This window comes from Hippopotamus amphibius, chromosome 17, assembly GCF_030028045.1.
Source record: "Hippopotamus amphibius kiboko isolate mHipAmp2 chromosome 17, mHipAmp2.hap2, whole genome shotgun sequence".
NCBI classification, from domain to species: Eukaryota; Metazoa; Chordata; class Mammalia; order Artiodactyla; family Hippopotamidae; genus Hippopotamus; species Hippopotamus amphibius.
This window is the reverse complement of record NC_080202.1, coordinates 26,217,659-26,236,127: the sequence shown is the minus strand read 5'-3', so window position 1 is coordinate 26,236,127 and position 18,469 is coordinate 26,217,659. Positions and strand designations below refer to the sequence as shown.

The window sequence follows — 18,469 nt, the reverse complement described above, 5'->3', positions numbered from 1 at the left end:
AATTCCTTGAACAGCAATCAGTTCCTGGATAACAGGGATACTGATTAGAAAGGTAGATGGAAGCTACATTATAGAGCTTGATATGATTTACTGAGAAGGAGTTGCGTGCACATAGGTAAGCATGTGTTTCAACCCTCAAATACCCCACAAAGCATGTTAGGCAGCTGCTAAGAGCTTGAGTTTTAAGCAGTGGGCCCTTGATAGTCATTAAAAGATTATAATGAGGGAGGAAGACGATCAGATATGAGTTTAGAAAGGTCTCTCTGACAATGATATAGAAGGTGGACTGGAGTGGAGGAAGATGGAAGCAGAAGGATGAGACTAAAATGACCTCTGATGGACAACAGACTGCAGGAGGCAGGTGGTGGGCAGGGAGTGAGACAAGGTAGGGAAGCGTGGAGCCCACTTAACCCTCACCTCTCTTGTCTCAGCACACACCCCATGTATGTACTGTCACCTCACCCAGTAAGGGGTCACCTACATCCATGAGGTGATGTAATTGTTTACCCACCCAGAGTCAATACCACATGCTTTTTGAGTACTGACTACCAACAAAGATGGGCACTGTAGGGCACAAATAAGTGATAAGATACATATTTATACCTATGGGAGCTTAGAGTTGAATAATGGTGGGAAAACATAGACCCATGAAAAGTTCATTAACATTATGATGTGTTAACTGTTGCATGAAAAATGATTGGTACAAAAATGTATTAGAGAATTGAGGAAGGGAGAGTGTCTTTAGAGTAGGAGGCTACATAGAGGAGAGTGATTACCCTTTATTATTCCAGACACTGTTCTGGGAACCTTGTGTGTTATCTTATTTAATTCCCTAGACAATTTCTATAAAGGAAACATTTTTCTTTTCTGAAAGAAACAGAGAGATTAAGTAACTTATACAAGGTCAAATCTCAAGGAAATAGAAGCTCTGAAAATTGACTCTGGTTTGTTGGATTCTAAGTTGTCTCCCCATCACTATATTACACTGAATCATTGAAAGTCTGATTGCATGTGTCTCTGGATGGCTTTAAAATATCTCATGAATGTGTATTCGAGCATCAATTAGTGAACTCTCCAAAGACAAGGCCATTTATATCAGCACATGGTATCATGATCTGCACATAAGGATGTCCATCATCTGGACTTGGACAATGGCTTTGAGCCACTGAGCACTAGAAGGGCACATAGTAACTTCACGCATCTCTGTCTGTGGTGTGTGTTCTTTAGGTGAATGGAGAAGACACCATGGATTCAGGCAACCTCACATGGGTATCAGAATTTGTCTTCCTGGGGCTCTCACAGACCCAGGAGCTCCAGCTCTTCTTGTTTCTGGTGTTCCTGTTTGTCTATATCACTACTGTCATGGGAAACCTCCTCATCATGGTCACGGTGACCTCTGATTCGAGACTCCACACACCCATGTATTTTCTGCTCCGGAACCTGGCTATCTTAGACCTCTGTTTCTCCTCAGTCACTGCCCCAAAGATGCTGGTGGACTGCCTGGCTGAGAAGAAGACCATCTCCTACCAGGGCTGCATGGTCCAGGTCTTCTTCTTCCATTTTCTGGGAGGTGCCATGGTCTTCTTCCTCTCAGTGATGGCCTATGACCGCCTTGTTGCCATCTCCCGGCCCCTCCACTACGTCACCATCATGAACACTCAGCTCTGTGTGCGGCTGGTGGTGACAGCCTGGATGGTAGGTTTTGTTCATTCCATTTCCCAACTGGCTCTGATGCTTCCGCTGCCTTACTGTGGCCCCAACATCCTAGATAACTTCTATTGTGATGTTCCACAAGTACTGAAACTAGCCTGCACAGACACTTCTGTCTTAGAGTTCCTCATGATCTGCAACAGTGGGATGCTGGATGTCATCTGGTTCCTGCTCCTCCTGTTCTCCTACTCAGTCATCCTGGTGATGCTGAGGTCCCACTCAGGGCAGGCGAGGAGGAAGGCAGCTTCTACCTGCACCACCCACATCATCGTCATGTCTATGGTCTTCATTCCAAGCATTTACCTCTATGCCCAGCCCTTCACCTCCTTCTCCATGGACAAGGTTGTATCCATCAGCCACACAGTCATGACCCCCATGCTCAACCCCATGATCTACACCCTGAGAAACCAGGAGATGCAGGCAGCAGTGAAGAGATTAGGGAGGCGCCGGCTGGTTTGTAAAAGGGAGTGACAGTGGGTCACTTTTCTTTGGATTTGTTTTCCATTTATAAGGTGGAGAGAGAGCTGCTGTATCTGTCCTCTTTACAGCTTGTGGATATGTTGTGAGGGTCATCATAAAAGTAAATGAGTATTGAAATTAAGCAACATAGAGTTTTGGTAAAAAGGAAAATATCTTTTTTTTTTTTTTTTTTTTTGCGGTGAATGATTTGAACACTCCTAGGACAATAAGTTGTGTTGTCATAGAAACATTCTGGAAAGCCATACTCTTCTTTCTGCCTTCTTGGTGGACAGTTTCCTCTTAAGATGTTAGCATTTCCCCAGAAGGGCAGTTCTAGTTTCTGTATTTTGACCTCTTTTCCCAGGACCCCATTTTGGTGTGAATCTAGATTGTTGGAAGCTCACAGAATTCAGTCTTAAGCCTTAGAGACACTAACCCATCACTTACCAAATGGATGACCTTGAATGAGACACCTGGCCTCTCTTGAACTCATAACTTCTTCCTCAACAAACTTGCTAAATTAATATCTGGCCCCAAACCTCCCAGCTTTATTATAAGAATCAAACCCCCCAAATTGTGATAAAACATTGAGTGAACCATATAACTATATTTTTAAAATTTTCAAATTGGAAATTATCATGAATATTCAGATTTTTTCCTTTACCTTTTAATATAGTACAATAATTATTACAAGCAAAAGATTATGTGTAAAATGCATGTAAGTTATAAAACATTATATTGTATGAACACTCATGTACATGCTACTCAGTTCAAAAACCATATGGTACCAATAGCTTATACCTGCCTATAGGTCCTCTCCATCACATCAGTTCTCCCCAGATGAAACCATATTCTTGAATTTTGTGTTTATCATTGCATTGCTTATAAAAATAATTTCATCATTTTTACAAAATCAGTATATTGTTTTGCTTTTTTTGAACTTTATAATATATCAAACTGTACATAATATTCTGTTTTTTTTTCACTCAACATTATGTTTCTAAACACCCATATTGTTCTGCTTGTTCATTCATTTGCACTGGTGTGTAATATTCCATTGTGAGAATAAGCTTATTGGGGTTGTTCCTAGTTTTTGCTGTTGTAAATGGTGCTCTTTTGAGTATCCTTCTGCTTGTCTCTGGTTGTTATGTTGAAGAGCTACAGGTCATTGCCTTGAAGTGGAATTGCTGAGTCATGAGATCATCAAAGATTTACCTTTACAAAATAGTGCCAAATTGTTTTCCAAAGTTGTAACACATTACATGTTTATCAGCAGCTTTGAAGCATTCCTATTGATTCACACCCTCTTAACAGTTGATAGTCAGATGTCTTCATTTTTGCCAATTTAGTAGGTAAAAATATTTCACTGTAGTCTTTTTTTTTTTTTTTTTGCATAAGTGCTTTCTGATTTACTCTTCTCAAATCAGTAAAGCTTTAACATTGGGCAAGATTATTTTTGTTACTTTCTATTTATATTTTAGAGGAAAACAGCGAACACATCCACTCCACTCTATTCTTAAGGATAATAGTAGTTACTCAAAGTACAATATATCAACTGAGTTGATAGTTAATCTTTTCAAGGTAATTATTGACTTTTTTTTTACAGAACACAATCCATCATTTTTGTTGGTCTTTTTTTTTTAAACTTGGTTCCTTGGATTATGAAGCTAAAAATTCTGACAATTTTTTTTACAAGTTTGTTACTGTTTCATTTTTTACTCTAAGGCACATCAAATTAACTACATTTAAGGTTTCTGTCAAAGTTCTCATATATAATTCACTTTTTTTCATGATTTCAAATCCATTTGGGATTCTAGGATAAAACATGTGAATGCTCACTACATATTTCTTTTACTAAAATATGAAGATTAGGGAAAAATCTAATAAATTTGTGAAATTGCATTTAGAATTTGGACCCAAATGCTGACATGCATAAAATTTTCTGTACATTCTACAGATGTAGGAGGCTTATTAATTTATATTAGTCTACAAATATATATTCTAATTTAATTTAACCACATTCCATAGGTTGAATTTGAGGGGTGTTTTTAGTGTTGAGAGTTTAGTGTTTATTTCTGTAATCCAACAACTTTATCCAAAAATGCAGAAAATTTTTTGGCTGGCCAGGAGAAAAACATTTCAGTGTTAAGTGCATTGACTGTAACAGCCCAGGAAGCGTGCTGCAGGTACTGCAGAAAGAGATGCGTGTCTTCGTGTAGCTGCTTTGCCAATTCCAGTGATGACTGTTCATCAACTTTTCATTTATAACCACTATAAGTGGCTTTCTTTTTTCCAGAGTCTCCAAACAGCTTCCTGCACCTGCATGACTAATAACAAGATCTGCTTTCTGAAGGTCTTCTTTCAATGAATCCTTCTACCTGTAAACATCCAGAGTAAATGCCTCGGTACTGAATGGTTCAGGTACCATCTCTCCTCTACCTATTTGTAGCACAAGGCGTTTGTAACCGAGGCTCTGGATTATCACGTCGTGAAAGAAATGGCCCCGCAAGAACTAGGAGACCCGGCGAAGACGCTTGAAAAAGGCTTCGCAAACTAGGGAGGGAGTGCAAGAAACAGCGTCGTGGTGGCCCACCGGTGGCGCTGCGCGAACCACGGGCCTTGAGAAGAGGGCGCGCTCGGGGGATGCCCGCCGCGACGGGCGCCTAAGGCCCGAGGCAGCGGGGCAGGGCCGGGGCAGGAGCAGGGAGCCTGGCAGGACCGGCCAGGTCCGGCGGGCAGGGACAGACGGCGCGTGGCCCCCGTGGGCCCCCACTGTAGTCTTAATTTGCATTCCTCTAACATTTCTTTCCATATTTTTTATTATATTCGGGTTTCCCATGAATGCCTTTTGTTCGTTTTTCTCCTGACTTTTTCTAGTCAATGTACGAGTTCTTATATAATTTAGTTGCTGATCTATTGTCAGCTGTATTTATTACAATACCTTCTACTAGTTTGTGGTTTGTGTTTATTTTTGGTGTTAGTTTTCACGTAGTGGGGTATATCAATCTATTATTTTAGTATTAGCTCCGTTTGAGATCTAATTTTTAAAAATTGCTTCTTATCCAGAGGACAAAAAGATAGTCTGCTACACATTTTATAAATATGTAGCAGAATATAAAATATAAAATAAAAGAAGAGCTTTGAAAAGTTCTTTTATTTTATACTTATATAAAATATAAAATAGAACATATCTGTTCTTTTAACTTTTTAAAAAATTTAATTTTAAAAACGTTTTAACTTTTTGAAAAATCTCAGACTTACAGTAAAGTTGCAAGTATAGTATAAAGGACTTGTTCTTTCCCCTGAAGGTTTGAGAAAACCAGGTCAGTTGCCAACCTGATGCTCACCACTCCCTGATATTGTGGTATTTGTGTGCATCTTCTGCAAAGACATTTCCCTCGAATACTGCCATACAGTCACTAAAATTGATACACTATCAATAATTGCAAGGATTAAATCTTTAGAATCTACTTAAGTTTTGCCAGCTGTCCCAATAAAGTCTCATAAAATGAGAATCTGTTTCAAAAACATGTGTTGAAGGACTTCCCCAGTGGTCCAGTGGTTAAGACTTTGCCTTTCAATGCAGGGGGTGCGGGAACTAAGATCCCACCTGCCTTGTGGCCAAAACAAAAACAAAACAAAACAAAAATAAACCAAAACATAAAACAGAAGCAACACTGTAACAAATTCAATAAACACTTTAAAAATGGTCCACATCATAATTTAAAAATACAAACAATCAACAAAAACAAAACAAAACAAAATCATGTGTTGCATTTAGTGGTCATGTCTCTTTAGACTCTTGTGACCTGGAAGAGTTGCCCCTTGATTTTGATTATCTTGGAATTTTAAAAAATTATTGGCCAATTATTTTGTAGAATGTCCTACAGTTTGGACTTGTCTGGTGGTTCATGGTTAGACTCAGGTGATGCACCTCTGTCAATTTGCCAGGAATATCCCAGAAGCCATGCTGTGTTCCTGTTGCAGCCTATGAGGTGTGGGTGGTTTTGCTTTGTCCCATCACTTTGATTACTTGGCTAATCAAATGAGGTGTTCATTAGGCTTCTTACTTAAGTTATTCATTTTCTCTTGGAAATTAGTAAATATTTTGTGGGAAGGTACTTTGAGACTATATCAATATCTGGTTTCTTATCAAACTTCCAATTTATTCATTTATTTATTTGTATCTATGTGAAATTAATTTTCCTTTTTTATTCATTGTTATAATCCATTATTATCATTACTTATTTTGATGCTCAGTTTACCCCAGATTTGGTCAGTCATAGTCTCCTCAGGCTGGCTCCTATGTTCTTTTTATTCTTTGAGCACTTCCTTTCTTACTGGCCCAATGAAATGCCCCATGCTTGTGTTGTGCTTTCTGTGCTCCAGCTCTGGAATCAACTATTTCAGTAAAAGTCCTGCTTCCTTTGAGTAGAGAATGGTATTTAGATGGCTGGGTGTGCTTATTGTTTCATATAAATGTTTTTAAAAATTTTTTTAAATTAATTAACTAATTAATTGGCTGTGTTGGGTCTTCGTTGCTGCATGGGGGCTTTCTCTAGTTACAGAGAGTGGGGTCTACTCTTCGTTGTGGTGTGCGGGCTTCTCAGTGCAGTGGTTTCTCTTGTTGTGGAGCACAGGATCTAGGCATGTGGGCTTCAGTAGTTGTAGCACACAGGCTCAGTAGTTGTGGCACACAGGCTTAGTTGCTCCGAGGCATGTGGGATTCTCCTGGACCAGGGATCGAACCCATGTCCCCTGCATTGCCAGGTGGATTCTTAACCACTGCGCCACCAGGGAAGTCTCTCTCTCTATGCATACATATATATAGAGAGAGAGATTAGGGTATATATAAATATCTCCATTCCCAATCCAGCATCACAGAACTTATTCTGTTTTTCCCTTTCCACACTTATAACTATTTTCTCTGCTGAGGAACCTGGCTCTTATAACCCTTTATATAAATATGTGAAATTCACTTCACATAAAATTAACCATTTTCAAGTGTACAATTCAATGGCATTTAGTATTTTCACAGTGTTGTGCAGCTATCACCTCTGTCTTGTTCCAAAACATTTCATCCCCTCAAAAGGATTCCCCATACTCACTAAACAGTCATTCCCCATTCTCTCCCCTCTCCTTAGCTCCTGGAAACCACTAATCCACTTTATGGACTTACCTATTCTGGACATTTCATATCAGTAGAATGGTAAAATATTTGTGTCTGACTTCTTTCACTTAGCACAGTGTTTAATAAGGTTAGTCCATATCAAAGTAGGTATTAATACTTCATTCTTTTTTGGTCCCACCGAATGGCTTGAGGGATCTAAGTTCCCTGACTGGCGATTGAATCCAAGCCCTCCGCAGTGAAAGCGTGGAGTCCTAACCAATGGACCGCCAGGGAATTCCCTGTACTCCAGTCTTTTTTTATGGCTCAATACTATTCCACTGTCTGGATACAGCACATTTTGTTTATCATTCATCTGTTGAATGACATTTTAGTTGTTTCCATCTTTTGCCTATTGTGCGTAGTGTTAGCGTTAGATTTTGTGTATAAGTATTTGTTTGAGTACCTGTTTTCAGGACTTTCAAATATATACCTAGGAGTAGAATTGCTAGGTCCTATGGTTAATTTGCGTGTGACTTGTTGAAGAACTGCTAAAGTGTTTTGCATAGCAGCAGCACCCTTTTTTGTTCCCACTAACAATTATGATGTTTCTAAATTCCTCATATCTTTTCTAACACTCGTAATTTTCTATTATTATTATTGTTACCATCCTATCACGTATGAAGTGGTATCTCATCATGATTTTGATTTTCATTTCCCTAATCACTAATGAAGTTGAGCATCTTTTCATGTTGAGCGTTTTTTCTTGTTGGACATTTGTATATATTCTCTGGAGACTGTATATTCAAATCCATTGCCTATTTTAAAAAATTGGGTTGTGTCTTTTTTGTTGTCAAGTTGTAGAAGTTCATACATATTCTGGATACTAGATCCTTGTCAAATTTTGACTTGCAAATATTTTCTCCCATTCTTTGGAAGAAATCTTTTCACTTTTTTCATATGGGTCTTTGGTGCACAAAAGTTTTTAATTAGGATGAAGTCCAATTTACCATTATTTCTTTTGTTGCTTGTGTTCTTGGTGTCATTTCTAAGTATGCATTGCCAAATCCAAGATCATGAAGATTTACCTCTATGTTTGCTTCTAAGTTTTTTATAGTTTTTTCTCTTACATTTAGGATTTTGACCCATTTTGAGTTAATTTTTGTAGATGGTATGAGATAGTGGTCCAACTTTATTCTTTTGCATGTGGATATCCAGTTGTCCCAGCATGATTAATGAAGAGAGAATTCTTTCCCCATTGAATAGACTTGGCACTCTTGGTGAAAATCTATTGACCATAAAAATAAGGTTTATTTCTGGACTCTCAATTCTATTCTCAGTTCTATTCTGTGCAGAGAAGGACCCTCGGAGTTCCCTACTCTGCCATTTTCTCTGACACCACTCAATCCTTAATTTATTAATTTATTCAATTCATCCCCCTGTATACAACCATCTCCCATAGCAGTTCTGTGTTTCCACCCTCTCCCCTGATGCTTTCCTCACTCCACTTGGGCTTTGGTATCACACAGCAGACCAGCCCCCTGCTCAGACACTTTCCTTACCCTACTCATGCTCCAACACCCGCATCAGAACCTCCCCCCGTGTGGAAACTCTCCTCACTCTGCTTGGGCTCTGACACCTGACATCAGGCTGCGCCTCTGTGTAGACACCCTTCTCATCCATCTGGAGCTTTGCTCCCCACGCTGAGTCATCCCACTGTGGGAATATTCTTCTCACTGTGCTTTAGCATTCACAACTGGTGGCTCCCAGAAGGTGATACCCAGGCTCTGACAACCCATGCTGGGCCCCATCCTGTGGAAACTCTATTCAAACTATGTTTTTATTCTATCCTCAGAGGATTTTCTCAAATCTACCTTCCAATGTCTCTATTAAAGTTTTCATTTCTGTCAACATATTTCAATTACCAAGAACTCTTTTTTTTGTTCTATGATTTTTAATACCACCTTGTTCTTGTTTATGGATACTACATCTTCTTGCTTCTTTGAAAGGATGTTAATTATATAAACTTTTCTTCCATTTCCTATGTCATTTCTGTTTGCTTCTCATTTATTTTTCTATTTATTTTGTTTTTCCCTTTTGTAGATCCTTGGCTATCTACATTTAAGAGTAAGGCAATAAAATATGAATTTGTATCTCTATGTATTAAAGCTTTTAGACTTTACTTTAGGGGTTCAAGTGGAAATCAACTCCTTATTGGAGGACACTCAAGTGCCAATATATGGAGGTCTATTATTCTGGAGTTGATGTCTCTGCAAAGAAAAATCATGATTTCCTGGCTTTGGCGTAGATCCTCAAATTTTGTCCTGGGGTGAGGAGAGTGACGATCTTCAGTAACTCGTTAGATACAGAAATCCCTGCCTGACGTCCTCTCATTTACATTACTCACATTTGAGTTCGTGACCTCCGCTGTTAGAAGAGTCTTCCTGTGTAAGACAGACTTTGCATCCCTGTCAACATTCTCTTGCCTCTGGTCCATCATGTTCATTCCTGTTTCCAGGTGCTTTATAAGAAGATAGCCTTGTTCTTGGTTGTCTCCCCAAAGCCATTCCCAACCACTTCCCCCTTGCTTGTCCCCTAAGTGTTCACTTCCCCAGAACCCTTAGAAGCTAGGTGCATTCCAGTGCTCATGTGATCCAGGAATGAAAATTACCAAAAAAGTTGTGTTAGCCTAGGAGCTTCTGGGAAAGATTTCTCCTCCAGGAGTAGAGGCAAGAGATGCAGGAGGAGAAAGAGACTTCTCCCCCCCGCCACCTGTTTCCTTACCTCCAGGCTTTGAACAAGACTGTGTGAGGACATACATCATAATGAAGCATGGAGGTCATCTAGGTTCAGGAGGGAGAGGCCAAGGGCACCACAGACTCACTGAGCCAGTGTCTTGATATCACTGAGCCATGGGTCCTTGTCGGCTTTTTGGCTTTCATACTCTGATTTTTCTTAATTACCTTTTTATTCTCCTCCTTCTTTTCTTAGCATCCATCTCCTTTCCCTTTCTCCTCTAGCGCTTCACTCCCCTTACATCTTTAATGATTTTGAAGCTGGGATGGGCTGAGTCACAAACACAGAACAGCATAACCCTTTATCTGCCCTCACTGAGTCTTTTCTGAAACAGGATGGGGTATGAATAAAGAGAGGAGCTGCACCGCTATGTCCATCCTCTTCACTCTCCCCTCTCTCCTCCTCCCTGCTGCCAGAGAGGCCCTCATCTGTAGGTCATTCTTCTGCATAATGTCCTCCACTGGCTTCTCACCTCCCTCAAGGTGAAACCTAAATGTATGAGCCTGCTCTCTTAACAGTATTCACAGTGATCCTTGCCTCCTCTCCCCTGTAAAGAAGTCCCACCTCTTCCCCTGTGCTCCAGCCTTATCGAGCCACTGAGGGTACATGGGGTTTATGCTGTGCCATTTCATCTCTGGAGCTCTGTTCTCCCTGCCAGAAACACACTTTCCCTCCTTCGTCTGCCTAACACACTTAAACCTCTGGATTAATAAATTAATTCAGGTAATTTAATTAGTTACTGTTAGTAATGTTACAGCTAATGACATCTGACAGTAAAGAGATTGATGAGAGCTATTTAATTCTCCAAAATCAACCCAGGCTATGTTAACAAGAGTCTGGAGTTTAAAATGAATGGAAGTTCTAAGTATGGGAAGAACCAGTGTTTTTAGAATCTCTGGCATTTAGAAAAAAACAGAGCTTCACACAGTTTTAAAAATAAACCAGAGGAGGACTTCCCTGGTGGTCCAGCAGTAAAGAATCTGCCTTTCAATGCAGCGCATGTGGGTTCAATCCCTGGTCAGGGAACTAAGATCCCACATGCCACGGGGCAACTAAGCCCATGCACCATAGCTACAGAGCCCAAGTCCCTCAGCTAGAGAGAGAAAACCTGCATGCCACAACTAGAGATAAGCCCATACACCACACTAGAGAGAAGCCCATGTGCTGCTGTGAAGATCCCACATGCTGCAATAAAGATCCTGTGTGACGCAACTAAGATCCAGCACAGCCAAAAATAAACACAAATAAGTAAAATTTAAAAATATTTAAAAAACCAGAGGGATTATATTTTGCTAAGGATAAATATTTCTAACAAAAGAACTCAGATCATCCTGGAATTTTCATGTAGAACAGAAAACTGTATCTAAGAAATCACAGTTTTTATTGTACACCAAGGTAATAAGGATTATCTGACCAGTTCATCATAATAGGAAAGTATATGCACTTCCTATAATAATCCTTGTATAAAAGGAAGGAACTTACTGAGTAATAATTCATATATAAAGAATACTAGGGATCTGGTTGACAAAATAAAAGATAGATTTCTAGTGTTTTTCTCGTATACAAATATTTTTCCACCTATGACGTTGTCCAAGTAAAGATCAATTTATTTTTTTTAAAATAAGCTATCAAACCAGCTGTCTTGATGATGCTGTGAGAAAGAAATGCCCATTGTATTGACAGAGAGCAGTGAAACGCAAACTGTGGCCCCAGAGAAGCAGCATCAGCATCACCCAAAAGCTTGCTAGAAATGCAAATTCTGAAAATGCATCAAGAATACATCTACAGATGGAACAATTCTCACCGAGTACCAGCTGAACACTAGCAGAAGACCTTGGACACTGGAAAGGACAAGAAAGATACCCACATAACTGGGTAGGATGAAAGCAAGAAGAAGGAAAAAAGAAGAAGAAAGGAAGTGAGATGGGACCTGTGGCCCTGGTGGGGAGCTGAAGCAGAGGAGAGGCTCTTACATCCAGGGAAGCCCTCTCTCCGATAGGGAAATCAGCTGGGACAGAAGGGGAGCATCTGAAACTGTTGGAGGAGAGTGAAACAGCCAGGCTGTGGCAGGCAGGACAGAGTGAGACCTACACAGACAGTCCGTACCACAGCCCTGTGTGCCCCAGACTGGGACCTGTGTTTGCCGGTGTGCACAGGAGCTAGGAGCTGGAATGTGGGGATTGGAGAGCAAACCTGGGGAGACGACTGCTGTTGGCTGCAAGGAGATAGCCTGAGGGGATGGGAGGGAGGAAATCCACAGCCAGAAATGCTTGTGGAGGAAACCCGGACTGCCATAGAAGCAAGGTGCCACTGCTGAGTGATGAGCAGGGAATGGAGGCTGCCATTGTAGCCTCTCTCTCCCCACAGGCTGGCCCCTGTCCCCCAGGTGCTAGGAAAGGCCCCTGCAGAGGCTGGCACACACACACTTGCCACCTGGCACTAGGAGAGGCCCCTGCCAGGGCTGATCCTCTCGCATCAGCTGCTGGGTGCTAGGAAAGGCTCCCACTAGGACCAGATATCTTGCACTTGTGGCCACTGGCTTCCCCGCACACCTCATCATCAGTGGGACTGGATCTCTCACAGTTGCCAATTCCACTGCACAACTATCACCACCAGGGTGCTTGCAACTCCAGCAGCCATGCCACCTTCACACCCTGTCTTAGCTGGGGCAGATCCAAGTGATCCAGGGCCACCTTGGGCTCAGACTCCTGTGGTGGCCTACATGCAGAGGTTGAGCTAAAACCAAAGCTGAGGCCCAGGGGTGGGGTGACTAATGAAGAGGAAGGAAAATCTTTCTGTGTAGCTGCACAAGCCACTGATTAAATCCCCATGATTGGCTTGGTAAACCCTGCATCTATGGAATATCTGAATGGACAAAGTGTGTTCCCACAACTGAGACTGGTCTAGCTTTAGCAGCTGTGGACTTTGTGGGCAAGTACATGCAGGAGTTGGGCCAGGCCAGAGTCTTAGCTGCCGCCCATAGTGCCCACAGCAGGTCTAGAGACCTACATACTGGAGGGCCTCCTGGGAGGTGGAGGTTGGCTATGGCTCTCAGTGGGGGCAAGGACATTGAGAGCTGAGACCCCAGGAAAATATCATTATTACGATTATTTTTATGTTTTGTTTTGTTCTGTTATTGTTTTTTATTTTATTATTTATTATTTTATTTTTAGTTATTTAAAATTTTTAATTATATTTTCTATTTTTCTATTTTTACTTTACTTTTTGGTCATTCTGTGTTTTTTTCCTTGTTTTTTGTCCTTTGTTCTGTTTTGTTTTTATCTTTTTTAAATTGTTTTTGTGTGTTTGTTTTATATTTTCTTTGCTTTTTTTAGTTTACATTCTGCTTTTGTTATGTTTCTTGTTTTTCTTAGTTTTGTTTCTAATTATTTGATTTTGTTTTTGGGTTCTTTGGTTGTTCTCTTGTTTTTTTTTGTTGTTGTTGCTTGTTTTTGTTTTTGTTTTTAATTTTATTTATTTATTTATTATTTTTTTGGGGGTACACCAAGTTCAGTCATCTGTTTTTATACATATATCCCCATATTCCCTCCCTTCCTTGACTCCCCCCCCTCGAGTCCCCCCCACCCTCCCGGCCCCAGTCCTCTAAGGCATCTTCCATCCTCGAGTTGGACTCCCTTTGTTATACAACACCTTCCCACTGACTATCTATTTTACAGTTGGTAGTATATATATGTCTGTGCTACTCTCTCGCTTCGTCTCAGCTTCCCCTTCACCCCCCGCCCCCTCCCAAACCTCGAGTTCTCCTGTCCAGTCTCTGTATCTGCGACCTTGTTCTTGTCACTGAGTTCATCAGTACCATTTTTAGATTCCGTATATGTGAGTTAGCATACAATATTTGTCTTTCTCTTTCTGACTTACTTCACTCTGTATGACAGACTGTAGTTCTATCCACCTCATGACATATAGCTCCATCTCATCCCTTTTTATAGCTGAGTAATATTCCATTGTATAATATGCCACATCTTCTGTATCCATTCATTTGTTGATGGGCATTTCGGTTGCTTCCATGTCCTGGCTATTGTAAATAGTGCTGCAATAAACATGATGGTACAAGTTTCTTTTGGGATTATGGTTTTCTTTGGGTATATGCCCAGTAGTGAGATGACTGGATCATATGGTAGTTCTATTTGTAGCTTTTTTTATTTTTTATTTATTTTATTTTATTTTATTTTATTTTTTTTTAATTTTTTTATTTTTGGGGGTACACCGGGTTCAATCAACTGTTTTTATACACATATCCCCATATTCCCTCCCTTCCTTGACGCCCCCCCTCGAGTCCCCCCCACCCTCCCTGCCCCAGTCCTCTAAGGCATCTTCCATCCTTGAGTTGGGCTCCCTTTGTTATACAACAACTTCCCACTGACTATTTTACAGTTGGTAGTATATATATGTCTGTGCTACTCTCTCGCTTCTTCTCAGTTTCCCCTTCACCCCCCGCCCCCGCCCATACCTCGAGTTCTCCAGTCCATTCTCTGTATCTGCTTCCTTGTTCTTGTCACTGAGTTCATCAGTACCATTTTTAGATTCCGTATATGTGAGTTAGCATACAATATTTGTCCTTCTCTTTCTGACTTACTTCACTATGTATGACAGATTGTAGTTCTATCCACCTCATTACATATAGCTCCATCTCATCCCTTTTTATAGCTGAGTAATATTCCATTGTATATATATGCCACATCTTCTGTATCCATTCATTTGTTGATGGGCATTTAGGTTGCTTCCATGTCCTGGCTATTGTAAAGAGTGCTGCAATAAACATTATGGTACAAGTTTCTTTTGGGATTATGGTTTTCTTTGGGTATATGCCCAGGAGTGGGATGACTGGATCATATGGTAGTTCTATTTGTAGCTTTTTAAGGAACCTCCAAATTGTTTTCCATAGTGGCTGTACCAACTTACATTCCCACCAACAGTGCAGGAGAGTTCCCTTTTCTCCACACCCTCTCCAGCATTTGTTGTTTCCAGATTTTGTGATGATGGCCATTCTGATTAGTGTGAGGTGATACCTCATTGTGGCTTTGACTTGCATTTCTCTGATGATGAGTGATGTTGAGCATCTTTTCATGTGTTTGTTGGCCATCTGTATGTCTTCTTTGGAGAAATGGCTATTTAGGTCTTCCGCCCATTTGTGGATTGGGTTATTTGCTTTTTTGGTATTAAGCTTCATGAGCTGCTTGTATATTTTGGAGGTTAATCCTTTGTCCGTTGTTTCATAGGCAACTATTTTTTCCCATTCTGAGGGTTGCCTTTTAGTCTTGTTTATGGTTTCTTTCGCTGTGCAAACGCTTTTAAGTTTCATGAGGTCCCATTTGTTTATTCTTGATTTTATTTCCCTGATTCTAGGAGGTGGGTCAAAAAGGATGTTGCTTTGATGTATGTCATAGAGTGTTCTGCCTATGTTTTCCTCTAGGAGTTTTATAGTGTCTGGCCTTACATGTAGGTCTTTAATCCATTTGGAGTTTATTTTTGTGTATGGTGTTAGGAAGTGTTCTAATTTCATTCTTTTACATGTAGCTGTCCAATTTTCCCAGCACCACTTATTGGAGAGTGTCTTTTTTCCATTGTATATTTGTGCCTCCTTTGTCAAAGATAAGGTGCCCATATGTGTGTGGGCTTACTTCTGAGTTCTCTATTCTATTCCATTGATCTTCCTTTCTGTTTTTGTGCCAGTACCATACTGTCTTGATCACTATGGCCTTGTAGTATAGTTTGAAGTCAGGAAGCCTGATTCCACCAACTCCATTTTTCCTTCTCAAGATTGCTTTGGCTATTCAGGGTCTTTTGCGTTTCCATACAAATCGTAAGATTTCTTGCTCTAGTTCTGTGAAAAATGCCATGGGTAATTTGATAGGGATTGCATTGAATCTTGTTCTCTTGTTTTTTATTTTTGTTTCTTTTGTGTGTGTGTGTGTGTGTTTCTGTTTTTGCTTGTTTGGTTTTCCTTTTACCATTTGTCCTGAGTTTTGTTTGTTCATTTGTTTTCTTTTCTTTCAATTGTTGTTATTGCTGTTTGTTTTTGTCTTTGCTATTTGTCTTGAGTTTTGTTTGTCTAATTGTTTTCTCCCCTCTCCTTTCTTCTTTTTTGCCCAAGCTGTGTGGCTTGAGGAGTCTTGGTTCCCTGGCCAGGGGTTGGGCCTGAACCTCTGGCATGGGAGCTCTGAGTCCAGGATGCTGACTGCCAGAGAATTCCTGGCCCCAGGGAATGTTAATAAGCGAGAGCTCTCCTGAAAGTCTCCATCTTGACTCCAAGACCTGGCTCCAACCAACTACCTGCAGACTCCAGTACGGGACAGCTCATGCCAAATAATAAGCAGGACAGGAACACAAACCCACCCATCAGCAGGCAGGCTGCCTAAAGTCATACTAAGCTCACAGACACCCCAAAACACACCACCTGCTCATCCAAGGTACAAGATCCAGCTCCACCCACCAGAGTGCAGGCACCATCTCTCCCACTGGGAAGCCTACACAAGTCACTGGACCAACCTCACCCACCAGGGGCAAACACTAGAAGCAAGAGGAACTATGACCCTGAAGCCTGCAAAAAGGAGACCTCAAACACAGTAAGTTAGACAAAATGAGAAGACAGAGAAATATGTTTCAGATGAAGGAGCAAGGTAAAAACCCATGAGACCAAATAAATGAAAAGGAAATATGCAATCTACCTGAAAAAAAATTCAGAGTAATGATAGTAAAGATGATCCAAAATCTTGGAAACAGAATGGAGGCATGGAGGAAGAAAATACAAGAAATGTTTAACAAGGACGTAGAAGAACTAAAGAACAAAAAGTGATGAACAACACAATAACTGAAATGAAAAATACACTAGAAGGGATCAATAGCAGAATAACTGAGGCATAAGAACAGATAAGTGAGCTGGAAGATACAATGGTAGAAATAACTGCCAAGGAGCAGACTAAAAAAAAAAAAAAAGAATGAAAAGAAATAAAGACAGTCCCAGAGACCTGTGGAACAACATTATATGCACCAACATTTGAATTATGGGAGTCCCAGAAGAAGAAGAGAAAAAGAAAGAGTGTGAGACAATATTTGAAGAGATTATAGTTGAAAAATTCCTTAACTTGGGAAAGGAAATAGTCAGTCAAGTCCAGGAAGTGCAGAGAGTTCCATATAGGATAAACCCAAAGAGAAACACACTGACACATACTAATCAAGCTAACAAAAATTAAATACAAAGAAAAAATATTCAAAGCAGCAAGGGAAGAGCAAAAAATAATATACAAAGGAAGGTTATCAGCTGATTTTTCAGCAGAAATTCCACAGGCCAGAAAGGAGTGGCAGGACAAATTTTAAAATGCTAAAAGGTAAAAAGCTGCAACCATGATTACTCTACCCAGCAAGGATCTCATTCAGATTCAATGGAGGAATCAAAAGCTTTACAGACAAGCAAAAGCTAAGAAAACTCAGCACCACCAAACCAGCTTTACAACAAATTCTAAAGGAAATTCTCTAGGTAGGAAACACAAGAGAAGAAAGACCCACAAAACAAACCCCAAACAATTAAGAAAATGGTAATAGGAACATACATATTGATAATTATCTTAAATGTCAATGGATTAAATGCTCCAACCAAAAGACACAGACTGGCTGAATGGATGCAAACACAAGACCCATATATATGCTGTCTACAAGAGACCCACTTCAGACCTAAGGACACATACAGACTAAAAGTGAGGAGACAGAAAAAGATATTCCATGCAAATGGCAATCAAAAGAAAGCTGGAGTAGGAATACTTAGACAAAATAGACTTTAAAATAAAGACTATTACAAGAGACAAAGAAGGACACTGCATAATGATCAAGGGGTAAATCCAAGAAGAAGATATAACAATTGTAAATATCTATGCACCCAACATAGGAGCACCTCAATACATAAGGCAAATGCTAACAGTCATAAAAGGGGAAATCGACAGTAACACAATAATAGTGGGGAAAGTTAATACTCCTTTGACACCAATGGATAGATCATCCAGACAAGAAAAATAATAAGGAAACACAAGCCTTCAGTGACACATTAGACCAGATAGACTTAATTGATATTTATAGGACATTCCATCCAAAAGCAGCAGAATACACTTTCTTCTCAAGTGAACATGGAATATTCTCCAGGATAGATCACATCTTGGGTCACAAATCAAGCCTTGGTAAATTTAAGAAAATTGTATTCATATTAAATATCTTTTCCAACCACAATGCTATGAGATTAGAAATCAATTACAGGAAAAAATTTGTGAAAATCACAAACACATGGAGGCTAAACAATATTCTGCTTTATAACCAAAAGATCACTGAAGAAATAAAAGAGGAAATCAAAAAATACATAGAAACAAATGACAATGAAAACACCATGAC

General features: G+C 40.1%; 1 protein-coding gene and 1 pseudogene across 1 annotated transcript; one reads left to right on the top strand and one right to left on the bottom strand.

The window, feature by feature from the left end:
- Positions 1-1,245: 1,245 nt before the first annotated feature.
- Positions 1,246-2,181, top strand: LOC130840567 (olfactory receptor 4D2). The gene has a single exon (XM_057716194.1). It carries the CDS (start codon positions 1,246-1,248, stop codon positions 2,179-2,181), a length of 936 nt encoding a protein of 311 aa, XP_057572177.1.
- Positions 2,182-4,238: 2,057 nt separating this feature from the next.
- On the bottom strand, positions 4,239-4,557 carry LOC130839512 (UDP-N-acetylglucosamine transferase subunit ALG13 homolog; annotated as a pseudogene).
- Positions 4,558-18,469: the final 13,912 nt, after the last annotated feature.